This window comes from Theropithecus gelada, chromosome 1 (assembly GCF_003255815.1).
Source record: "Theropithecus gelada isolate Dixy chromosome 1, Tgel_1.0, whole genome shotgun sequence".
Lineage (NCBI taxonomy): Eukaryota > Metazoa > Chordata > Mammalia > Primates > Cercopithecidae > Theropithecus > Theropithecus gelada.
Genome location: NC_037668.1, coordinates 158,445,148 through 158,467,987, shown reverse-complemented (window position 1 = coordinate 158,467,987; position 22,840 = coordinate 158,445,148). Strand labels below are relative to the sequence as shown.

Here is a 22,840-nt window from a genome sequence, read left to right as displayed (position 1 = left end):
CCTATTATCTCTCTTTCCTCATTCCCCTTACCCTAACCTTATTTTTAATCACATAGTCTATTACCCCGAGCAATCTCAATTACAATATATACACCAACAAAGAGTGTTCAACCAGTAACTACTACCAATCAGCGCCCATAGTCATATAAAGCACCTGCACCAATAGAATCCTCCCGAATTAACTCCGGCCCTTCTCCCTCAAAAACCACTCAACTCCCTATATTATTAAAATTTATCACCACCACCAACCCATCAAAATCTAAAACTCATAATACCAACCCCACCTCCATCGCCAACCCTACTAAAACACTCCCTAAAACCTCAAACCCTGAACTCCATGCCTCAGGATACTCTTCAATAGCCATTGCCGTAGTGTAGCCAAAAACAACCATTATATCCCCCAAATAAATCAAAAACACTATTAAGCCCATATAAGTCCCCCCATAATTCAGGATAATAACACAGCCAACCACACCACTAACAATTAACGCCAAGCCCCCATAAATAGGAGAAGGCTTAGAAGAAAATCCTACAAACCACATAACCAATAGCACACTGAACAAGAATAAAATATATGTCATTGCTTCCACATGGACTCTAACCATGACTAATGATATGAAAAACCGTCGTTGTATTTCAACTATAAAAACACTGATGACCGCAACACGCAAATCCAACTCCTTATGAAAATAATTAATCATTCCCTCATTGACCTACCCACTCCGTCCAATATTTCCGCATGATGAAACTTCGGCTCACTCCTTGCTACCTGTCTAATCCTACAAATCATCACAGGCTTATTCCTGGCAATACATTACTCGCCAGACACCTCCTCCGCCTTCTCCTCAGTTGCACACATTACCCGAGACGTAAACTACGGCCGAACCCTCCGTTATCTCCACGCTAACGATGCCTCTATATTCTTTATCTGCCTCTTCCCACATATCGGTTGAGGCCTATACTACGGCTCATTCCTCCTCCTAGAAACCTGAAATATCGGCATTATACTCCTACTTATAACTCTAGCAACAGCCGTCATAGGTTACGTACTCCCATGGGGCCAAATATCATTCTGAGGTGCCACGGTAATCACAAACCTCCTGTCAGCCATCCCATACATTGGAACTGACCTTGTCCAATGGGTCTGAGGCGGATATCCAATTGATAATCCCACCCTCACACGATTCTTTACCCTTCATTTTATCTTATCCTTCTTTATTACAGCCCTTACAACCTTACATCTACTATTCCTTCACGAAACAGGATCAAACAATCCCTCCGCGATTTCCTCTCACTCCGACAAAATTACCTTTCACCCTTATTATACAATCAAAGATAGCCTAGGCTTAATCCTCCTCCTCCTCGCCCTAATAATATTAGTACTATTTTCACCCGACCTACTAAGTGACCCAGACAACTATACTCCAGCTAATCCCCTAAACACTCCCCCCGACATCAAACTACAATGATACTTCCTATTTGCATACGCAATTCTAGGGTCCATCCCTAACAAACTAGGAGGTGTATTAGCACTTCTACTATCAATCCTCATCTTTGCATTTATCCCCATACTTCACAAATCCAAACAACAAAGCATAACATTCCGCCTACTCAGCCAATTCCTATATTGATTCCTAATCACAATTCTACTGACCCTTACTTGAATTGGAGGCCAACCAGTAAACCACCCCTTCATTATTATCGGACAAATAGCATCCATAATATACTTTATCACAATCTGAACCTTTATACCACTTGCTGCCTTAACCGAAAACAATCTACTCAAATGAACCTGCCCTTATAATATAAGCTAATACGCCGGTCTTGTAAACCGGATACGGAGACTTTTCCCCAGGACAACTCAGAGAGAAAGCACTTAACTTCACCATCAGCACCCAAAGCTAATATTCTAATTTAAACTACTCTCTGTATTCTATGGGGTGCACGTTTTAAGTTCGACTTAAGTACTAACTTATTTTACAACCTCTTATGTAATTCGTGCATTACTGCTAGCCAACACGAATATTACATAGTACTACAAATGCTTAACTGTACATCATACATATTTATGCACACTTATAAACTGTCCTTGCAAACATGCTTACAAGCAAGAATCCTCATGACTTAACCAACTGTAGAACATAACATCAACTACCAAAGATCAAGTTTTCCCCCAAGGATACCAACTAATACCAAAACTCAGTTATCGTACATAGCACATTACACCGTTCATTGAACATAGCACATATAAGTCAAATATATTCTCGTCACCACGGATACCCCCCTCAGTTAGTGGTTTCTTGTTTACCATCCTCCGTGAAATCAATATCCTGCACAAGAGTGCTACTCTCCTCGCTCCGGACCCATAACACGTGGGGGTAGCTACAGTGAGCTGTATCCGGCATCTGGTTCTTACCTCAGGGCCATAAGACTAAGATCGCCCACACGTTCCCCTTAAATAAGACATCTCGATGGATCACGGGTCTATCACCCTATTAACCAGTCACGGGAGCTCTCCATGCATTTGGTATCTTTTATCTCCGGTGCGCGCATGACCCCATCGCAGAAAGCTGGCCCCGCCACACCGTATGTCGCAGGATCTGTCTTTGATTCCTAGTACATACCATTATTGATCACACCTACGTTCAATATTCCAGCCTCGCATAACTACCAATAAGGTGTTAATTTAATTCATGCTTGTTGGACATAACAATAACCAATCCTATAGTATATTCATCCTAAACTATAAAACCACAACAAATTTTTACCTTTGTTCTCAAATCCCCCCTCCCCATCTCTTGCTTTTCCCCTATAAATATACCTTTGCCAAACCCCAAAACCAAAAGCCTCAATTCACCTAGCCAGAGCCTGCGTTCTCATCTTTTAGCTATGCACAATTTTAACTGCTACCCCTCAACTAACACAATCTCCATCTCATCCCACTACTTTCAACTTTAACTCCCTCTCTATTTTACCCCACCTACATACCTACCCACTACCAGACCCACACCCTTATTATCACAACCCTCAAAGACAGGACCTCACAACCATATATAATCCCCCCAAATTTAACAAAACCCGTTTATGTAGCTTAATCAACCTAAAGCAAGACTAATCAACCTAATCAACCTAAAGCAACCTGAAAATGCCTAGACGGATTCATACATCCCATAAACAGACAGGTTTGGTTCTGGCCTTTCTATTAACTCTTAGCAAGATTACACATGCAAGTATCCCCGCCCCAGTGAAAACACCCTCTAAATCACCACAATCAAAAGGAATAAGTATCAAGCACGTATAACGCAGCTCAAAACACTTTGCTCAGCCACACCCCCACGGGAAACAGCAGTGACAAACCTTTAGCAATAAATGAAAGTTTAACTAAGCTATGCTGCACCCACGGTTGGTTAATTTCGTGCCAGACACTGCGGCCATACTATTAACCCAAGCTGATAGAAACTGGCCTAAAGAGTGTTTTAGATCTATTTTAATAAAGCTAAACTCCATCTAAGTTGTAAAAAACACCAGCTGACGTAAAATAAACTACGAAAGTGGCTTTAAAGCTTCTGAATATACAATAGCTAAGATCCAAACTGGGATTAGATACCCTACTATGCTTAGCCCTAAACCTCAATAGTTAGAACAACAAAACTACTTGCCAGAATACTATAAGCAACAGCTTGAAACTCAAAGGACTTGGCAGTGCTTCACATCCCTCTAGAGGAGCCTGTTCTATAATGGATAAACTCCGATTCACCTCACCACCTCTGGCCTAGTTTATATGCCGCCATCCTCAGCAAACCCTAATAAAGGTTATAAAGTAAGCATAAGTGCCCCCGCAAAAAGTTAGGTCAAGGTGTAGCTTATGAGGTGGTAAGAAATGGGCTACATTTTCTACCCCAGAAAACCCCACAATAGCTCTTATGAAATCTAAGAGCCCAAGGAGGATTAAGAGCAGAGTGCTTAATTGAATAAGGCCATAAAGCATGCACACACTGCCCGTCACCCTCCTCAGATATATTTAAGGATCAACTTAACTAAACACCTCTCATATCTATATAGAGGAGATAAGTCGTAACACGGTAAGTGTACTGGAAAGTGCACTTGGATAAACCAAGGCATAGCTTAATATAAAGCATCCGGCTTACACCCTGAAGACCTCAATATAATTTGATTGCCTTGAGCTAATGCTAGCCGCAAACCGAATCAATACTAATACCAAATAACTTCTACTAAACCATTCACTCGTACAAAAGTAAGGCGATAGAAATTTTATCCTGGTGCTATAGACACAGTGCCGTAAGGGAAAGATGAAAAAAGACCAACCAAGCACAAAACAGTAAGGATACACCCCTATACCTTCTGCATAATGAATTAACCAGAGACAACTTCGCAAAGAGAACTAGAGCCAAGTTCCTCGAAACCAGACAAGCTACCCAAAAACAGCTAAAAGAGCACACCCGTCTATGTGGTAAAATAGTGGGAAGATTTCTGGGTAGAGGTGACAAGCCTACCGAGCCTGGTGATAGCTGGTTATCCAAGATAGAATCTTGGTTCAACCTTAAGTTTACCTACAGAATCACTTAATCCCCTTGTAAACTTAACTGTTAGTCTAAAGAGGGACAGCTCTTTAGACACTAGAATAAAACCTTGTATAGAGAGTAAAAAAATTCAATTTTCATAGTTGGCCCCAAAGCAGCCATCAATTAAGAAAGCGTTCAAGCTCAACATCAAACACCTAAAAAATCCCAAACATACTACTGAACTCTTCGCGTCACATTGGATTAATCTATTATTTCACAGAAGCAACAATGTTAGTATAAGTAACATGAAAATTTTCTCCACCGCATAAGCCTACATCAGACAAGAATTTCACCGATACTTAACAGTCCAATATTTACAAACACAAACAAAACTAATACTACTCACACTGTTAACCCAACACAGGCATGCTTCCAAGGAAAGGTTAAAAAAAAGTAAAAGGAACTCGGCAAACTTAACCCCGCCTGTTTACCAAAACATCACCTCTAGCGTTACCAGTATTAGAGGCACCGCTTGCCAAGTGACACGTGTTTAACGGCCGCGGTACCCTGACCGTGCAAAGGTAGCATAATCACTTGTTCCTTAAATAGGGACTTGCATGAATGGCACCACGAGGGTTCAACTGTCTCTTACTTTTAACCAGTGAAATTGACCTGCCCGTGAAGAGGCGGACATAAGATAATATGATAAGAAGACCCTATGGAGCTTTAATTTACTAATGCAATCTAAACCATACAAATCTGTGGACTTTAACTCACTACACCTGCATTCAAAATTTTGGTTGGGGTGACCTCGGAGCATAACTCAGCCTCCGAACAACCTATGCTAAGGCTACACCAGCCAAAGCAAATCAATGCCCACAATTGATCCAATAACTTGACCAAGGGAACAAGTTACCCTAGGGATAACAGTGCAATCCTATTTTAGAGTCCATATTGACAATAGGGTTTATGACCTCGATGTTGGATCAGAACATCCTAATGGTGCAGCAGCTATCAAGGGTTCGTTTGTTCAGTGGTTAAAGTCCTACGAGATCTGAGTTCAGACCGGAGCAATCCAGGTCGGTTTCTATCTATTCTATATTTCTCCCTCTACGAAAGGATAAGAGAAATAGGGCCCACTTCATAAAGCGCCCTCTTTCCATAGAAAGAGAAAAAATGAGTCAGAATAAGAAATAAGCATTGAAAAATATCTCTAGGTCTATCTGGAAGCAGGAGTTAAAGTTAGTGAACCAGACTTTTTTTTCCCTAATGTTCTATTTTGTGAGTAATTGGAATCATGAGTCATTATTTTAATTTTCCTCCTAGAGAAACGATGCAGAAATCCAGAATTAATCAATGGGATAGTGGAAGTTAAGAAAGATCTTCTCCTTGGTTCAACCATAGAATTCAGCTGCTCAGAGGGGTGAGTATAAGGCAACCTAGAAGCAATAATTTCCTTTTCTTTTTTTTTTTTTTCTTTTTTTTATTTTTTTAAAATTTATTTATTATTATTATACTTTAAGTTGTAGGGTACATGTGCATAACATGCAGGTTTGTTACATATATATATTTGTGCCATGTTGGTCTGCTGCACCCATCAACTCGTCATTTACATCAGGTATAACTCCCAATGCAATCCCTCCCCCCTCCCCCCTCCCCATGATAGGCCCCAGTGTTTAATTTTTATAAGGAGTTAACGCACTTATATGTTTCAAAAATAAAAGTGGCATAAAAAGATATACATCAATAATTCTCACTTCCACCCCATCCTCATTCATCCCACTTCTCTCTACCCTCTGACAGAAAATGACATTGATTAGTTTCAGATTTATCCCTTTAGTGTTTACTTCTATAAATACAAGTGAGTACAAGTATTTTTATCAACATTTCCCCCCCTTTATTATAACAGAAGATATCTGACTGCGGACATTGTTTTGAACCTTGCTTTTGTTTTTTTCACTTACAACATTGCTATGGACTGAATTTTTTTGGTATTCCCTCAAAATCCATATCTGAATCCCCAGTGTGATGGTATTTGGAGATGGGGCCTTTGGGAGATAATTAGGTCATGGAAACGGAGTCCTCATGTGGGGATTAGTGTCCTCATAAAAAGACATGAGAGAGCTCTCTCTCTCTCTCTCTCTCTCTTTCTCTGCCATGTGAGGACACAGCAGGAAGTCAAACCATCTGCAAATCAGGAAGTGGGCCCTCACCAGAACCTAACTATGTTGGTACCCTGATCTCAGACTTCCTGGCTTCCAGCACTGTGAGAAATAAATTCCTGTTGTTTAAGCCATCCAGTCTATGGTATTTTGTTAAAGCAACCAGAAACATCCAAGACAAATATGTACTAGAGATCTTTGACATTCATGCACCAAGTGTTTCCTCATTCTCTCTGTCTGTGTGTATATGTGTGTTTACAGCTGTATAGTTTTCTAACGCATGTATCGTAGCTTATCATAGTCTATTTAATGATTCCTACTGATGGACTTTTGTGTGTTTCCAATCTTTTCCTGTTACATACAATGTCCTGATGCATACTTTGTATATATGTTATGTTATATATATTAATATAGAGAGATGTTTGTAGGACAAATTCCCAGAAGTGGGATTGTTGGATTAAAGAGAAGATGCTTTGAAATTTTGCTAAATATTGCCAAATTGCTCTTTATAAACTGTAATATTTTGTAATATAAACAAATGCCTATGTCTTTACCTCCGTGATTCACTATTTTATCAAACTTTTGAATTTTTGCCTATTAAAAAGAGAAAAAAATTTCTGTATAGTATTTTTAAAGTTTTTTATTTTTTCAGACCTCTCAGGGATGAAAAACTTTTTATTTTGAGATAAGTGTAGGTTCACATGCAAATGTTAAAAAAAATACAGAAAGAATCCATATCTTTCTCTAATGACCTTTACATTGTCTTGGCATCGTTTATTAATAGATCTACACCTAATCCATGTGAGAGAACATCTTTTAAAAATACGTATTTAATTCTTCAGTGTATGTTAGTCTTTTTTAGATGTTCTATTCAAAGCTTTTAGTCTTTCTATATATTCACACAACCAGGTCCTTTCTCTTGAATTTTTAGTGTGCAATATCACTTAGAGGTGTCTGCCTGACTGTTCTATTTTTATAGTTTTCCTATGTTTGCTTGTTTATATATCCCCATTTACATTTTTCAATTCTTATGTTTAGTCTTTGCTATTTTATTTTATTTTTGTCTTATTTTTGAGATTGCAAATGGTGTCTTTTATTCCATTATATCTCCTAACAATTTTTATTCATATATATGGAAACTACTTATTTCTATATATTAATCTCCTATCTCAGCTAATACCTTGAATTTCCTTATTACTTATAATAGTCTATCAGTTGGTGATATGACTTGGATTTGTCCCCACCCAAATCTCATTTTGAATTGTGGCTCCCATAATTCCCACATGTGGTAGAAGGGACCCCATGGGAGATAACTGAATCATGGAGTGGGGGCGGTTTCCCCCATATTGTTCTCATGGTGATGATTAAGTCTCACGAAATCTGATTATTTTATAAGGGGTTTCCCCTTTCACTTAGCACTCATTCTTTCTTGCCTGTTGCCATGTAAGACATGCCTTTTCCCTTCCACCAAGATTTTGAGGCTTCCTCAGCCATGTGGAATTGTCAGTCCATTAAACCTCTTTTTCTTTATAAACTACCCAGGCTCAGGTATGTCTTTATCAGCAGTGTGAAAACGGACTAATACAGTTGGATTTTCTTGGGATTTCCAGATATGTAATTATGTAATCTGAAAATAATGATTCTGTTATTTTCTCTTTTCCAATTTTTGTATTTCTAATTCCTTTTTCTTATGTACTTATGCTAGCAATTACCTCAAATAAAAAATTGATACCAGTTATTGTTCTCTTATTCTTGACTCTAGCAGAAATGACTAGCAAGCATTTTCTTCCTAAATTTAGTGGAGCTGTATCTCCACTGATTCCCATTACATTGAACATTTTTGGCCAAAACTAATTGTTGATTATTTTTCAAATGCCATTTTAGTGACTATTAAGATGATGATTTATTTTTCTTAATAGATTTATTAATATCATGTATATATTAGTCTGCTCAGGCTGTCATAACAAAATACCAAAATCCCATGGACTGGGACAGTTCTGGAGTCTAGAAGTCTCAGAACAAGGTCCCGCAGGGTTTGGTTCCTGCTGAGGGCTCCCCGCCTGGGTTGCAGATGACTGGTTGTCCTCTCACTGTGTCCACACATGACCTTTCCCTGGTGTCAGCATGAGGGCACAGGGACTGCAAGTGGGAGACATTTGTGGTGTTTTTTCTTATAAGGACTTTAATCTTATTGGATCAGGGCCCCACCCTTCTGAACATTAATTACTTCCTTATGCAAATATAGCCACACAAAGGGATTAGGGCTTCCACATACATTTTTTGAGTAGGTACATTCAGTCTATAACAAGGTATTCTATATTAATATATTTCCTAATTTTGAAGAATCCTTTTATTCTTGAAATAAAACTGTACTATTTGGTCATTGTATAATTTTCTTTTAAAGTGTTCCTGGACTGTGTTTGATAATATTTTATTCAGGAGCTTATTATTGATATTCAGAGTAAATTTTTTTTTTAAAAGGCAAAAAGCCCTAGAAGAAAGACTGGGACTTGTCAAGAACAAGAACAATGAGATGATAATCAGGAAGTTAGGAACCTAAGAGTTCCTAAGGAACTCTCAGGTTTATGAGAGTAAACCAAGCTCTAGAAGCCAGAAGAAAGATTCAAATTAGAGGTCAGAGTACTAGTACACATCAGTAATGTGTCTTGCTCCTTTATTTAAAGTAAACTACATAACAAACTCGAGTGAACCACTTACTTGTTTTGAGCTGCCTGATTTATAGCTTGTTAGGGAGAGTGTAAGATTTAAGCCAAGTCCTCAGATTTTAGGTGTAAAGCTTGTTCTGTTCTATTTTTATTCATTGCGGATGGGTACCATGTGATACAAAGAAAAAACTTAAGTTGCTTAGACAAGCTAGAGCATTTTAAAATTGAACAAATAAACCCTTTGCTTGATATGAGAAAATGTAACTGCAAGCTGGCCTAAATGGTCATTAGTAATCAAGAAAGCATTATTTTTTCATTTCAAAATATTTAATAAAAATTTGTTTCTTTTTTTCTTTAACAGGAGGAAATTACAGTGTTTATTGGTGCAACATACATGTGGGAGAGCTTGGTGATGAGTAACTCAAAGGGGGTGATTCGAATTTGGGGCTTATATACCATTTTAGTAGGTGATGGGAGAAAGGCACTTATGGGAAGCAAATGACTCTTTAGAAAGATAAATACATTTTCAGGAGAACAAACAGGAGATAAGAAAGTTCGCAAAAATATGTATTTTTACAATTTTTATTTTAGGTTCGGGGTACATCTGCAGGTTTGTTATATAGGCAAACTCATGTCGTGGGGATTTGGCGTGCAGGTTATTACATCACACATGTACTAAGCATAGTACTCAATATTTATTTTTTTCTGATTTGTCCAAAACCTCATAGATAATTTATGTCTAGAGTAAATGAATTCCACTAAAATCTTTGACCTACCTTATTTAGGTTTTTCTTAATTGGCTCAACCACCAGTCGTTGTCAGATCCAAGGTAAAGGAGTTGACTGGAGTGATCCTCTCCCAGAATGTGTAAGTAAGTAAAACTTTTTTTTCTGACCTGACTACAAACCTAAACTACTTTAGGGAATAACACTACTGTGAAATTTCACTGCTTCTTTTATCCTCCATTATAATTTGCATGAATTTTGGATTTAACACAATGCCTACCCTGAGTATTTCTTTCTTTTCACTCACTCACCTCAGTTGCCAAGTGCGAGCCCCCTCCAGACATCAGGAATGGGAAACACAGCGGTGGAGATCGAGAATTCTACACATATGCCTCCTCTGTCACTTACACCTGCAACCCCTACTTCTCACTCATAGGCAATGCCTCCATCTCCTGCACGGTGGAGAATAAAACAATAGGTGTCTGGAGCCCAAACCCTCCTATCTGTGAAAGTAAGTCAGAATGATAAATTCTGCTTTGATCTCTTTTATTTGTTTAAAAGCAAAAGGAAGGTGTATTTATTAGGGAAGATGGAATGATTAAAAGAGAAACTAATCATTGCAATGATGGAGTCATTCATTTATTCAACTAATCTTGTCGCATGCTGTATCAGTCAGAATAGCATAGGGTGTGCTGCAGTAGTAATCAACACCTAAATCTCAAGGCCTTTATATAGTAAATGTTTTTTTCAAGTTTCTTCTTAGTGCACTGCTAGCCTGGGAAACTCCCTAGGGCAGCTGTCACTTATATGGTAATCCAGATTGTTTAGATCTTTGACACCTCCATGTCAAAACTTCCACAATTAGTTCAGCGGGAGAAGAGAAAAAGGAAAGTCAGTCTCAGGCTCTTCAGTTCTTTGACCTGCAAGTGACACGTATCACTTGTCATTACAGCCTTTTGGCCAGAACTAGTTCCTTGGTTCTGCATAATGCAGAGTAACTGCGAAACATTGTCTTTTGTTTATCTTACAATAACTGGAAATATGGGTGGACACTAATAATGTCAACCATGCATGCCTAGGGAGCAAACAAAACAACACCAACACCAGCAGGTAATAAAGGTAATACAAGACAATGAAAGAAAGTACTTTCCCTTGGCCTCTCTATGGAAGCCAGAAGTGATGTTTTGTCAATATCAGTAATGATTCAGCTTGCTGGTTTAGGACATTATTCTTTATTGCAATTAAAGTGCCTAAAACCATAGTATCACATATTGTTTTGACTCAGTACAGGACACAGCCAATGCTGGGGCGAGAGAGAACGTAATAGTGAAAAGACTGCAAGAAGTGGAAAAGGCAGGAGCTGAGGCTGGATAAGTTAGTAGGGGCCAGGTTATGAAAGCCTTGTGTGTCACTTTCAGGAGTTTGGAATGAAGGAAAAGGGAAGACATTAAAAGGACAATGTGAAGTGAGACAAAACATAACTGATAGGCACCTGTTGCAACCTTTCAGCCAGGAAATGAAGGTGGCTTCAACTGTAGCCATAGCAGTAACCCTGGAGGGAAGTTGAGGAAGTATAGAGGAATTAAGGTGGCAGGATTGACAGGACGTGATGACTAACATGTGGGGTGAAGGCAACTGGTTCTCTGCTTATGGAGGCGCACCACAGATTTCCTGATGCCCTAGCTGCCTCTGCATGACACCATATCATTACCATGGGTCACTGACCCCCAACCAAAATCATCCAGGAAATAAGGCCATTTAATGGAAGGATTTGGAGACATTGAGATTTGGACTTCAGGGTTTAGATATTGCTCATTGTTATCAATGAGAAAGCTGGAGGACTTTACATGACCAACATGATGGGACCTCATTTTGCTGAGGTTTCTGGCAACTTGAAGTATACAAATCTCCAAAATGTTTTCTTTGTTCGGTACCTATTAAATATATGCTTGTGTTAGACCCTCCTTGAAGCAATGCCAACAGTTACAGTCACATCTTTACTGCCATTTCTCTCTGATAACTCAGATGTCTTTTTGTGTGCTTCTTTAGAAATTGTCTGTCATCAACCACAGATTCCAAAGGCAATCTTTGTTTCTGGATTTGGACCCCTCTATACTTACAAAGACTCTATTGTGGTTAACTGTGAGGAAGGTTATAGCCTCCGAGGCAGCAGTTTAATCTATTGTGAAGCGAATAATGAGTGGTATCCTTCTGTTCCCTCTTGCGTATCCAGTGAGTATGGACTACGATGGAGTTCCAATATTTGGATCTAAAATTATCCTGACATATAGGTGTGGCATGCTCATGGGCACAAGCCAACTCAACTCCCAATAATCATTTTAAGATAAATTAATACTTTTCTTGTTAAAAGGAAGATTTTTTTTTTTTGTTAATGATATCTTAGTGCTATTGGAAGAATTTCATATATATCATATAGTCATGAGACCAACGACTTCATAGATATTGTAGACTTATATATTTGCTGTAAAAATTTTCCAGGAGACAATAGTAAAGTGTTTCAGTCTAACAAAATCAACATATTAAGATAATTTTTTGAACAATGGAAGTAAGATTCCTTTAAGGCAGTTCTTTTTTATAATTTGCATAGAAATGCTCTATGGGCCAATATTGGTCTTGAGACCCTGATGTTGTAAATACATACAGATCATTTATAACATTAATGATTTATTGCTAACATTTATTGAGCATTTTCTATGTGACAAACACTGTTCTAAGTGCTTTACATCAATTAGCTCATTCAATATTTGCAACTATTCTAAGAAGTTGCTATTTTTTATCCAATTTTAATGATGAGAAAACTGAAAAAGAAAGATTAAGTAACTGGCACTAGCTCACATAGCTAATTGGAGGTGGAAGCCACCACTACATTGTGGTTTATCTAGTCTCTTCTGCTACCACATGAACTTAGGTGCCATTCAAAATGTGTAGTGATGAAATTCAATAAATATACAGTTTGACAGACACATATCCTCTCCTTGATCCACACGGACCTTTAGTATATTGTTGAATAGAAAAAAAAAAAAAATACAAGATGAAAGGCCCAGCTGCAAAAGTTACATGGGGCTTGGTTTGAAGCCAAAGCATGAAGTTGCAGATGATAGGGTCATGAGGTCAAGAAGAATCCCTCTTATTGTAATTCCCCATTAGGCAACGAGATTAGAAAGTCAGTCTCACCCTGGAGCAAATTTTTGCTGTGTCTTTCTAGTGATCCTAATGCTTCCCCTGAAGACCAACCATTCTAAAGTGCAGTGACGTGAAAGGAAAACTAAGCTCCTACAGAGTTGGCCCAGCACCTAGAAACTGTCCCCTTCCTGCACCATGGCATGCTTCTCCGTACAACCTCTCCAGTGGCACATGCATTTAGTAGACACATGCACTTAATAGACGCTAGTCTATCGGGCAACGGTGCTGCCGAGTCTTTTTCTGAAATTCTCATTTAATCTTTACCGTCTCATTTTTTGCTGAATGAGTATATGATATCACTATTTTGTGACAGGCTCCTGAGTCACTCTGCCATTCCCAGTAACACGTTTCTTTCACCCTTGTGCTTTCTTTATGAGTGGATGCTTGTACCGACCTACCGGATATTTCCTATGCTTCCTGGGAGAGAAATGACTACAACCTAAGTGATCACGAAATATTTGAAATTGGAACTGAGTTGAAATATCTATGCAAACCTGGCTATAGACCTGTTTTAGATGAGCCTCTGACTGTGACTTGTCAGGAAAATTTGACATGGACATCTTCCAACGAGTGTGAGAGTAAGTAGACTTGAACTTTGTGTGGTGTGTATGTGTGTGTATCTTCTTTGCTATTGAAAATGTTGAGCACAGTCCTTGAAATTTGCTGAGACTTGCTTCACTCCATAGCATATAGTTAATTTTTATAACTGTTCTGTGTGCACTTGAAAAGATGCATATTTTGCAGTTGTTGGGTGCAATGTTATATATACATCAATTAGATCTAATTTTAATGGTTTTGTTCAAATCTATTCCCGTATCTATATTTATTTCTTGTCTGCTTGTTCTCTCGGTTACTAAGAAAGTTTTGTTTGTCTTTTGTCTTTTCAGAGTTTTTATTTATTTGTTTGCTTGTTTGCTTGTTTTGAGACAGGGTCTTGCTCTGTCACCTAGGCTGGAATGCAGTGGCACGATCTCGGCTCGATGCAGCCTCAACTTTCCGGGCTCATGCCATCCTCCTGACTCAGTAGCTGGGTCTACAAGTGTACACTACCACACCTGGCTCATTTTTGTATTTTTTGTAAAGATGGGGCTTTCCCGTGTTGTCCAGACTGCTCTCAAACTCCTGGACTCAAGAAATTCACTCACCTCGGCCTCCCAAAGTGCTGAGATTACTGGTGTGAGCCACCACACCTGGCCATCTTTTTTGTTTTTTCAAATCATTTTTTGCTTTGTGTATTTTGAGACTACATTGCTAGATGCATACAAATTTAGAGTGATATATTTGCCTGATAAATTTCACTTTTTATCATCATAAAATGACTCCTTTACCATAACTATTTTATCTTTAAAATTCTACTTTTACATTAATATAATTCTGACAACTTTGAGTTAGTGTTTACACGGTTTATCTTCTTTTAGTCTATTGTTTTTACAATTTCTGTAATTATATGTATTTTTAAGTGTATCTTGGAAGCAAGATAGAGTTGGATATTTTAATCCTACTTGACAATTTTCATTATTTAATTAGAGCACTCGTCAGTTTACAGTTAGTGTAATTATGAATATATTTGAATTTATATCTAGTATCTATCTGCTACATACTTTTTTGTTTTACATTCTGTTTTCCATTCTTTGAATTGATTTAAATTTTTTTTTCCATTTTTTTACCTGGTATTTACTTGGCATTTATTTACTTTTAGCTCTTTTTATGATGTTTACACATAATTTCCTACTTTTGCCTCTTCCCAGGCAATGAAAAGCCGTAGAAACCTTTAACTTGATTTACCCTGCCTGACTTAATATGATTTTATTTTTGTGTATTTCAATTATAAATGTGTCTTAAACTCTGCATTATTATCATTATTACTATTGCTATTATTATTTTAGTAAATCCAATTAGTTTAGATTTGTTCACGTAATTACTATTTTATTCTCTTCTGATTCTTCAGTCATATCTATTGTCCCTTTCTTTTGCCTCATAAATACTCTTTAGTTTCCTTTAGTGAGAACCTGTTGATAATAAATTTCTCTCTTTGTTTTTCCTCAATGCACCATTATTTCACCTTAATATTTGAAAATATATTTGCTGGATATAAAATTCTAGATTGGCAATTATTTTCCGTGGCCATGTGAAAGATTTCATTCCATTGTCTTCTGCCTTTATTTGTTTCTGTCAAGAATTTTGCTATTAGTCGTACTGTTGATCATGTGAAGGTTATCTATTTTTTCTGATTGCTTTTAAGATGTTCTTGTCTTTATTTTTTGGCAGTTTTTGTCAGATATGCCTGGGTTGGTTTCTTTGTGTTTAGCTTGCTTGACATTTAGAATATTTCTGACTGGAATATGAGGTTTGAGGCCTTTCATTGATTCTGGAAAAATTTTCAACTTCAAATACTTCAATATTACAAATAAGTATTTTCTTAGAGTACAATTTTAGCCCTATTTTCACTCTTCTACTGACACTTTGGCTACATTTATGTTAAGCTCTTATACTGAATCTTCTATATTTCCTGTGCTCTTATTGGTGTTTTTACTTTTTGTTTCTCAGTATTTTATTGTGAATATAAATTATGTTCACTAATTCTTCCTTCATTGATGTATTATCTGATATTAATTTTTAATTGAATTCTTAACTTTATTATTTTTTCAGTTTCAAGGTTCCCACTTGTAGTGGATTTGTAGTATTGATATTGATTTTTCTACCAAAATTCTCAATGTTGTATTTTATTTCCTTCTACATAACAAAACAAAGTGGCTTTTAAATCAATGTTTAGAACTTCATTTTCTGGATCCTCTCAGATCTGTTAGCATTGTCTCTTGCTTTCTTTGGCTTTTAATAACCTTGTCTGGTCTCCTGTTTGCTTGTGGCAGGTAGTAAGAGGCATTAAGGGCTTTGAATGACCCGAATCCAATCAGGGAATGTAATGATACAAGCCTGGGTTTCAGTACTTATTACAGATAGTTGGTCTATTTTTGGTTTGTTCTTACTTCAAGGTATAGTTCTAAAGATTCCCAAGAGCTGCGGGTCACCAGCAATCACACACATTGAGTTCTCATCAGCTTCTTAGCCACTCAGTTGTATTTTGGGGGAGGAGAATTATTGTGTATATTTATATAATATTATATATGTAATATTATATATATTTCAACAAAGAAATATAGATATAATATTATATATTAGTATTTCTGTTGAAATACCAAGGAATATTTTTTATATATATAGTGTTTGTGTGTGTGTGTGTGTATATATATATCTACATTCCTGGCATACCTCGTTGGGTATCTTTCTTTCTCATTTAAAGAACTAAGACAATTAAGGTCTTAGCACCTGAATTCTTCACGGATTAACCGCCCCCTTCCCACTATGTTTTTCTACTTGTTATCAAAGAGGAGGTGAATCTAAATTGCTTAGCTCATCACTGCCAAAATCAACACTTCATTTTAAGGACTTCTAATGAAGAAACACAGTTGGAGGGAAATTAAGTAATAGCATTTCTTTTTTTTTTTTTTTTTTTTGAGACGGAGTCTCACTCTGTCACCCAGGCTGGAGTGCAGTGGCCGGATCTCAGCTCACTGCAAGCTCCGCCTCCCGGGTTCACGCCATTCTCCGGCCTCAGCCTCCCGAGTAGCTGGGACTACAGGCGCCCGCCACCTCGCCCGGCTAGTTTTTTGTATTTCTTAATAGAGACGGGGTTTCACCGTGTTCGCCAGGATGGTCTCGATCTCCTGACCTTGTGATCCGCCCGTCTGGGCCTCCCAAAGTGCTAGGATTACAGGCTTGAGCCACCGAGCCCGGCCTAGTAATAGCATTTCAACCCAACAATGGCAGAATTTGGAGAAGATATTTGGTCTAACTCTTCTCTCAACTTCTTTGTTTCTTTCTTTCTCTTTCTCTCTTTAAATTACGGCAAAAGCACTTAACATGAGATCTACCCTTTCAACAAGTTTTTCAGTGTACAATATAGTACTGTTAATTATAGGCACTATTTGTAGAGCGGATTTCTAGAATTTATTAATCTTGCACAACTGAAACTTTATACCTATTGAACAAGTGGAGAGTTGTTTCCCCTTCCTTCTCCAGCCTCTCGCATCCACCGTTCTACTCTCCGCTTCTATGAGTTTGTCTTCAGATATTAACATCTTCTATAAGGTGGAATCAGGTCTTCAGCCAAAGGTGTGTCCCCCTGATTGATTTACTAAACGTGAACATCATTTAAAAATTTTTAAAAAATGTTTGTGGGTACATAGTAGGTGTATTTATTTATGGGGTACCTGAGATATTTTGATACAGACATGTAACATTGAACATTTTTTAATCCATCAGGGGTATGTTGCCCAACACCAGATCTAGAGAATATCAGAATCATAAATGAAAGGAGGTATTTCACTGGTAGATGTGTCTACGCCTATGGAGACAATATTTCATATATGTGTGATGAAGGCTATTATCCTGTTTCTGTTGATGGGGAGAGTTCATGCCACACAGATGGCACATGGAAGCCTAAAATGCCAGCATGTGAACCAGGTAAGAATATTGAGATAACTTGTCGTAATTATTTCCTAGTTTCCCCAAATGATTCCACTTGGTTCCACAAAAGATCAAAGTACTTAAAACTAACTGAATTTGAGGTTATTCCTCCAAGAAGCATTGTGCAAAGAGGATCACAGATACACACCACTAGCACCAGGCAAGGCAGCTATAGAACAAAATATGTTGGAAGACAAACTTATAGGAGAAATTTTCTCGTAAGAGAAAAAAGTAGAATTGATGAAGTCATTCAGTCTCATTTTGTCATTTTTCCTGCATGTATGCTGATGTTTTAGTAAAGAGGGACACTACCTCACAAAGCTCCATATTTATAAGTCAAGGCAGAAAACATGATTTACATATTGTGTAACAATGGAAGCTCCAGGTTGAAGAAGTGATCTGTTAGGGAGAGCCTTGAAGCCTAGTGGCTGACAGTGTCAGCCTTTTCTTTCTTTGCTTTGACTCAGACCTACTGAACCACCTCTCTGTTGAAATACCAAGGAGAAGAAATAAGCATCTAGGTGATAAACATCTGTCTGTAATCAGGATAAGACATTGAAAATGTCATTATTATGGAAGTATCTTCATTATGAAAGACTCTTCACATCAACATGATGGTGATTACTCGGTACTATAGTTTGGGTTTCTCTAAAAGCAAAACTTGAGAAAAATGACTTGGGAGCCAGTAGTTTATTTTGGAGGTGTTTCTAGGAGGTAGGAGCAAGGGTTGAGAGAGAGACAAGGGGAATAAGCAAAGGTGATTATTATAAGCAGCAGGGGCTCAATTCTTTGGGACCACAGAGAAGTATAAGGAATGCCTTTCATAATTATCTGTCTGAAGGATGGGAGACTGGGACATTTATCCAATACTTTCTGTTGCTCGTTGGTTTAGGGTTGAAAGGGCAGTAACTGCTTCAGTAATTTAGTCAGTAACTGAGCCTCAATTGCAACTGTGCTCTTTCAACTGCAGAAGAGGCTCCAAAGTAAGACTGACAGATTCACATTGAATGCTTTCTGTAGAACATCATCAGCATAAGTCTGAGCTTGTGTAAAACTATATATTTAATCTGCAACTGTAGTCAGAAGTCCAAAGGGACATGGCATGGGTACAAAACATTTGTTACCATATATCCTTCGCACCACTCTATTTGTTTATGTTCTATTAATTAAACTCTATTAATCTTAAGTAATCTACTGCTAACAAGTGTTATATAAGGAAAGAACAGACATTGTGTATTGAAACAATCAAAGACAGCTTCATGGAGAAGTAGGACTTGAGATAACAATTAGAGAAGGTAAGCAAATTCTAATAAGGAGGAGTCCCAGGAGGAAATGTTAATATATAGAAGTGGAAATGTACATGACAAGTTTAGGGAAGGAGGAGTTGACTAGTTTGGTTAAACAGAAAAAGTGCTAGATAGGGCCGAGTGTGGATGCTCATGCCTGTAATCCCGGCACTTTGGGAAGCTGAGGTGTGCGGATCACCTGAGGTGAGGGATTCGAGACCAGCTTGGCCAACGTGGTGAAACCCCGTTTCTACTAAAAATACAAAAATTAGCTGGGTGTGGTGGCACACACTGGTAATCCCAGCTATTTGGGAGTCTGAGGCACGAGAACCGCTTTAACTCAGGAGGCAGAGGTTGCAGTGAGCTGAGATGACGCCACTTCACTCCAGCCTGGGTGGCAGAGTGAGACTCCATCTGAAAAGAAAAAACAAAAAGTGCTAGATGAATTTGAAGGATCTATGAAAAAGAAAGGCTAATAGAGGTATTTTTATTTTTTCAAATGTCCATGGTTTGTTAAAGGCGCTGATTATTTTATTTTTAGAAAATAGAGCATTTTAAAATCCCTGACACTTAGTTTTAATCTTAGGAGGCAATCATCCTTCAACACAGGATTTCCTTTGACATTCTCAGGGCTCTAAATTTGTTGCAATTTTTCATACAAGAGTTCCTGAAACTTGAACATTCCCTTCTAGTGTGACTACCCCAGCATTTCATATTACTTATGTCAACACTGAAATCATTGTTTAAATTGTAAAATATGCTAATTATGTTCTGATGGTGTTGTAGTTATGGATAAGATTGTTTGGGGATCCTGCAGTTATTCAGAGCCTTTACAACTATTCACAGATAAATATTTCCTTTACTTAGCCTGACTTCTATTGAGATTGATTTTCATTTAATATGACTCTCTGTGGTTGAATTCATGCTTTCATACCAGAGCTCATTTAACTTCCCTAAGCAGTGAAATATTTTAGTGATCATGTAAACAAAAACCAAGAAAGGTCCTGTGAAATGGAGGATTCTCTCAACTCAAGAGTTGTTTTCATTCACATCAAGTTTTTCTCTAGGTTCTCAGGTGGAAAGCAGTATAAATGTTGAGTTGTGTCAAGTTACCTTATGGAAAAAGGATTTGGATGGGAACATTTGAATCTCCTACAGATCACTCAGATTTGGGGAGATTAATTTGAAACTATGAGTTCATGCTCTTCTGTCTCTCTCATCATCCAAGTTTGCAGTTACCCTCCCAGTATTGCCCATGGACACTACAAGGAAGTTATTTTAATAACTCCTTATCCTGAGGCTACATACGAATGTGATGAAGGATATGTTTTGGCTGGATTTGCTACAATCTACTGCAAGTCTTTTCACTGGCAACATGCACCTCCTCAATGTAAAGGTAACTCCAACTCAACTCATAATCCATTGAAGACAGAATTAGAAAATATTAATAGCAATGTTTCCTATTAATCAAAGGCAGCATATATTTTGTCTTTATTTATTTATTCATACTATTTAAATTATGCCTGATATATTTTAACAATTAATTGACAGGTACATTGAAAATGAACTTTTCTTCCTATTCCAGTCTTCCAAAATCATAGCTTTCCCTATGTTCAGAGAGAACCACTACTACAAGGTTCTTATGTATCTTTCCAGAATATGTTGAGACAATATCTTTTACCTGAGAATACCTTTGTGACTCTAGTTTTCATGAGAATCCTGAGTTAATTTCAACTACTCAAGAAAGAGGAATCTCAAGTGTTAATTCCCAAATTATGACGTGTTGGAAATCTCCACAAAAACTTCATGATGGTTACCATTTCCCCATGATCTTCACATTTCTACTTTTGATGACCTGATGGTGGTGCTGTTGGTAAACCTGCTGTAGAAACAAGACGAATCAAGTAAGGCTCTATCTCTTGATTGTGCTTGGAGCTTTCATCATTCTGCTAATAATTACCACTGGCTCCATCTAACCCAGGAAGATTATGAAGCAAGAATAATGGAAATAAAACATCAGGAATCGCACAAATCAAGGCTGTGGGATGGAGCAATTGAGAGCACCAATTCTTACCACTTACAAGCTATTTGATACTGAGGAAATATTTAACTTTTCAGTTTCCTTGTTGGTAAAATTGTGATAATAATAGTATCTAACTCATAGATTGGTAGTGAGGATTAAATGAGATAAGTAAAGAATTTAGCACATAGACTGACATATAGTACTTGTTCAATAAATGCTAATAATTACTGTTATAATTATCATTAAAATAAAAGCATAGAACAACCTGCAGGACCAGAATATAATTATGAATACAATGTCTTATCTGTTTTATTATCCAATACTGATATGATGACTTTTTTTAGAAACAGTATGCTCAAAAATATGTTTCCATTACAGCTCTGTGTCTGAAACCAGAAATAGTGAATGGAAGGCTGTCTGTGGATAAGGATCAGTATGTTGAGCCTGAAAATGTCACTATCGAATGTGATTCTGGCTATGGTGTGATCGGTCCCAAAAGTATCACTTGCTCAGAGACGAGAACCTGGTACCCAGAAGTGCCCAGGTGTGACTGGGTAAGTGGCACAATTCAAGGAAGTTCTGTGCTACCAATCCCTAAAAATAGTGGCTTCTCCCAAGGTTCTGTCCCAGTTAGCAATGCAGAGATCTGACTTTTGTCGGGAAGCATAAGTAACTTACCACAATTAGCGCTTCCAAACTTGCATGGCGATAAGCCTAGAGAGACACATTTTCCTGCTGTGTGTCTAGAGCTGAAATCTCTAGACTTGAGAGTCTGTTGATCCAGATGTCCTGACCCCTCGCTCTACATTATCTACAATAAAGGTTGTGCATTTGTTCCATTCCTGGTTGGTCCTCAGAACCATCCCTCAGTTGTCCTTGTGGATGTGCTTTGCATCTGTTTTGGAGCCCAGCATCTTTTTAGCTTCAACCTGCTTGGTTGCTGCTCAAGGACAGATCTGGGCTTGGCTTGCATGTGAACACTTGCTAGGATGCACTGTCTCTCCTGATTTCCTCTTTGTTCCTCAGGTCAGTCTCCCTTTTGCCAGTAATGACTCTCAAAATGTACTCCCATCCCCTACTCATTTCTTTAAATCACTTTTAGGAGGCACCTGAAGGTTGTGAGCAAGTGCTCACAGGCAGAAAACTCATGCAGTGTCTCCCAAGCCCAGAGGATGTGAAAGTGGCCCTGGAGGTGTATAAGCTGTCTCTGGAGATTAAACAACTTGAAAAAGAGAGAGACAAATTGATGAAAACTCATCAGAAATTTTCTGAAAAAGAGGAAATGAAGGACTTATTTTTCCCTTCAAATCAACATACAGAATCTTCATTCATCAATTCTACTCTTCCTTAAGCAACATCACTCTAATAAGTGCCTGGGCTGGAGAACTTTCTTACTACTGCTAGAGAAAATGTGTAATTATCGGTAATCTAGCCTTTTGTAGCTCAAATGTCTACTTTCCTGGACTTGAAGTGCTGGTTAATTAAATAATTATTTATCAAATATCAGTTTGTGTTGTCATCTTGGTCAATATGTCGCATAAATACGACACACTCCTGTACACAAATCCACTGCCTAAAGTTTGTGTAATTAACTTTGCCTCACTTTTTTTGTACCTCAGAAAGAATGGAAGCCAGGGAATTCAAACCATGTTCATACTGTAATCTTTACCTGAATGCCTTTACTCTGAATCCCGCATGTGCCTACGCTTTACCTACAGAAAAGG

At 37.8% G+C, this 22,840-nt stretch overlaps 1 protein-coding gene across 1 annotated transcript in view; it reads left to right on the top strand.

The window, feature by feature from the left end:
• The window catches only part of LOC112631192 (C4b-binding protein alpha chain-like), a 32,715-nt gene extending 10,102 nt beyond the window's left edge, over positions 1-22,613 (top strand). Inside the window, exons 4-11 of the mRNA XM_025395922.1 lie at positions 5,850-5,879; positions 10,393-10,587; positions 12,126-12,308; positions 13,655-13,858; positions 17,604-17,804; positions 20,322-20,489; positions 21,495-21,670; positions 22,219-22,613. Of these exons, the coding sequence (XP_025251707.1) occupies positions 5,850-5,879; positions 10,393-10,587; positions 12,126-12,308; positions 13,655-13,858; positions 17,604-17,804; positions 20,322-20,489; positions 21,495-21,670; positions 22,219-22,467 (1,406 nt within the window). The 3' untranslated portion in view covers positions 22,468-22,613. The remainder of the gene's footprint in view (positions 1-5,849; positions 5,880-10,392; positions 10,588-12,125; positions 12,309-13,654; positions 13,859-17,603; positions 17,805-20,321; positions 20,490-21,494; positions 21,671-22,218) is intronic.
• The last annotated feature ends 227 nt before the right edge of the window (positions 22,614-22,840 follow it).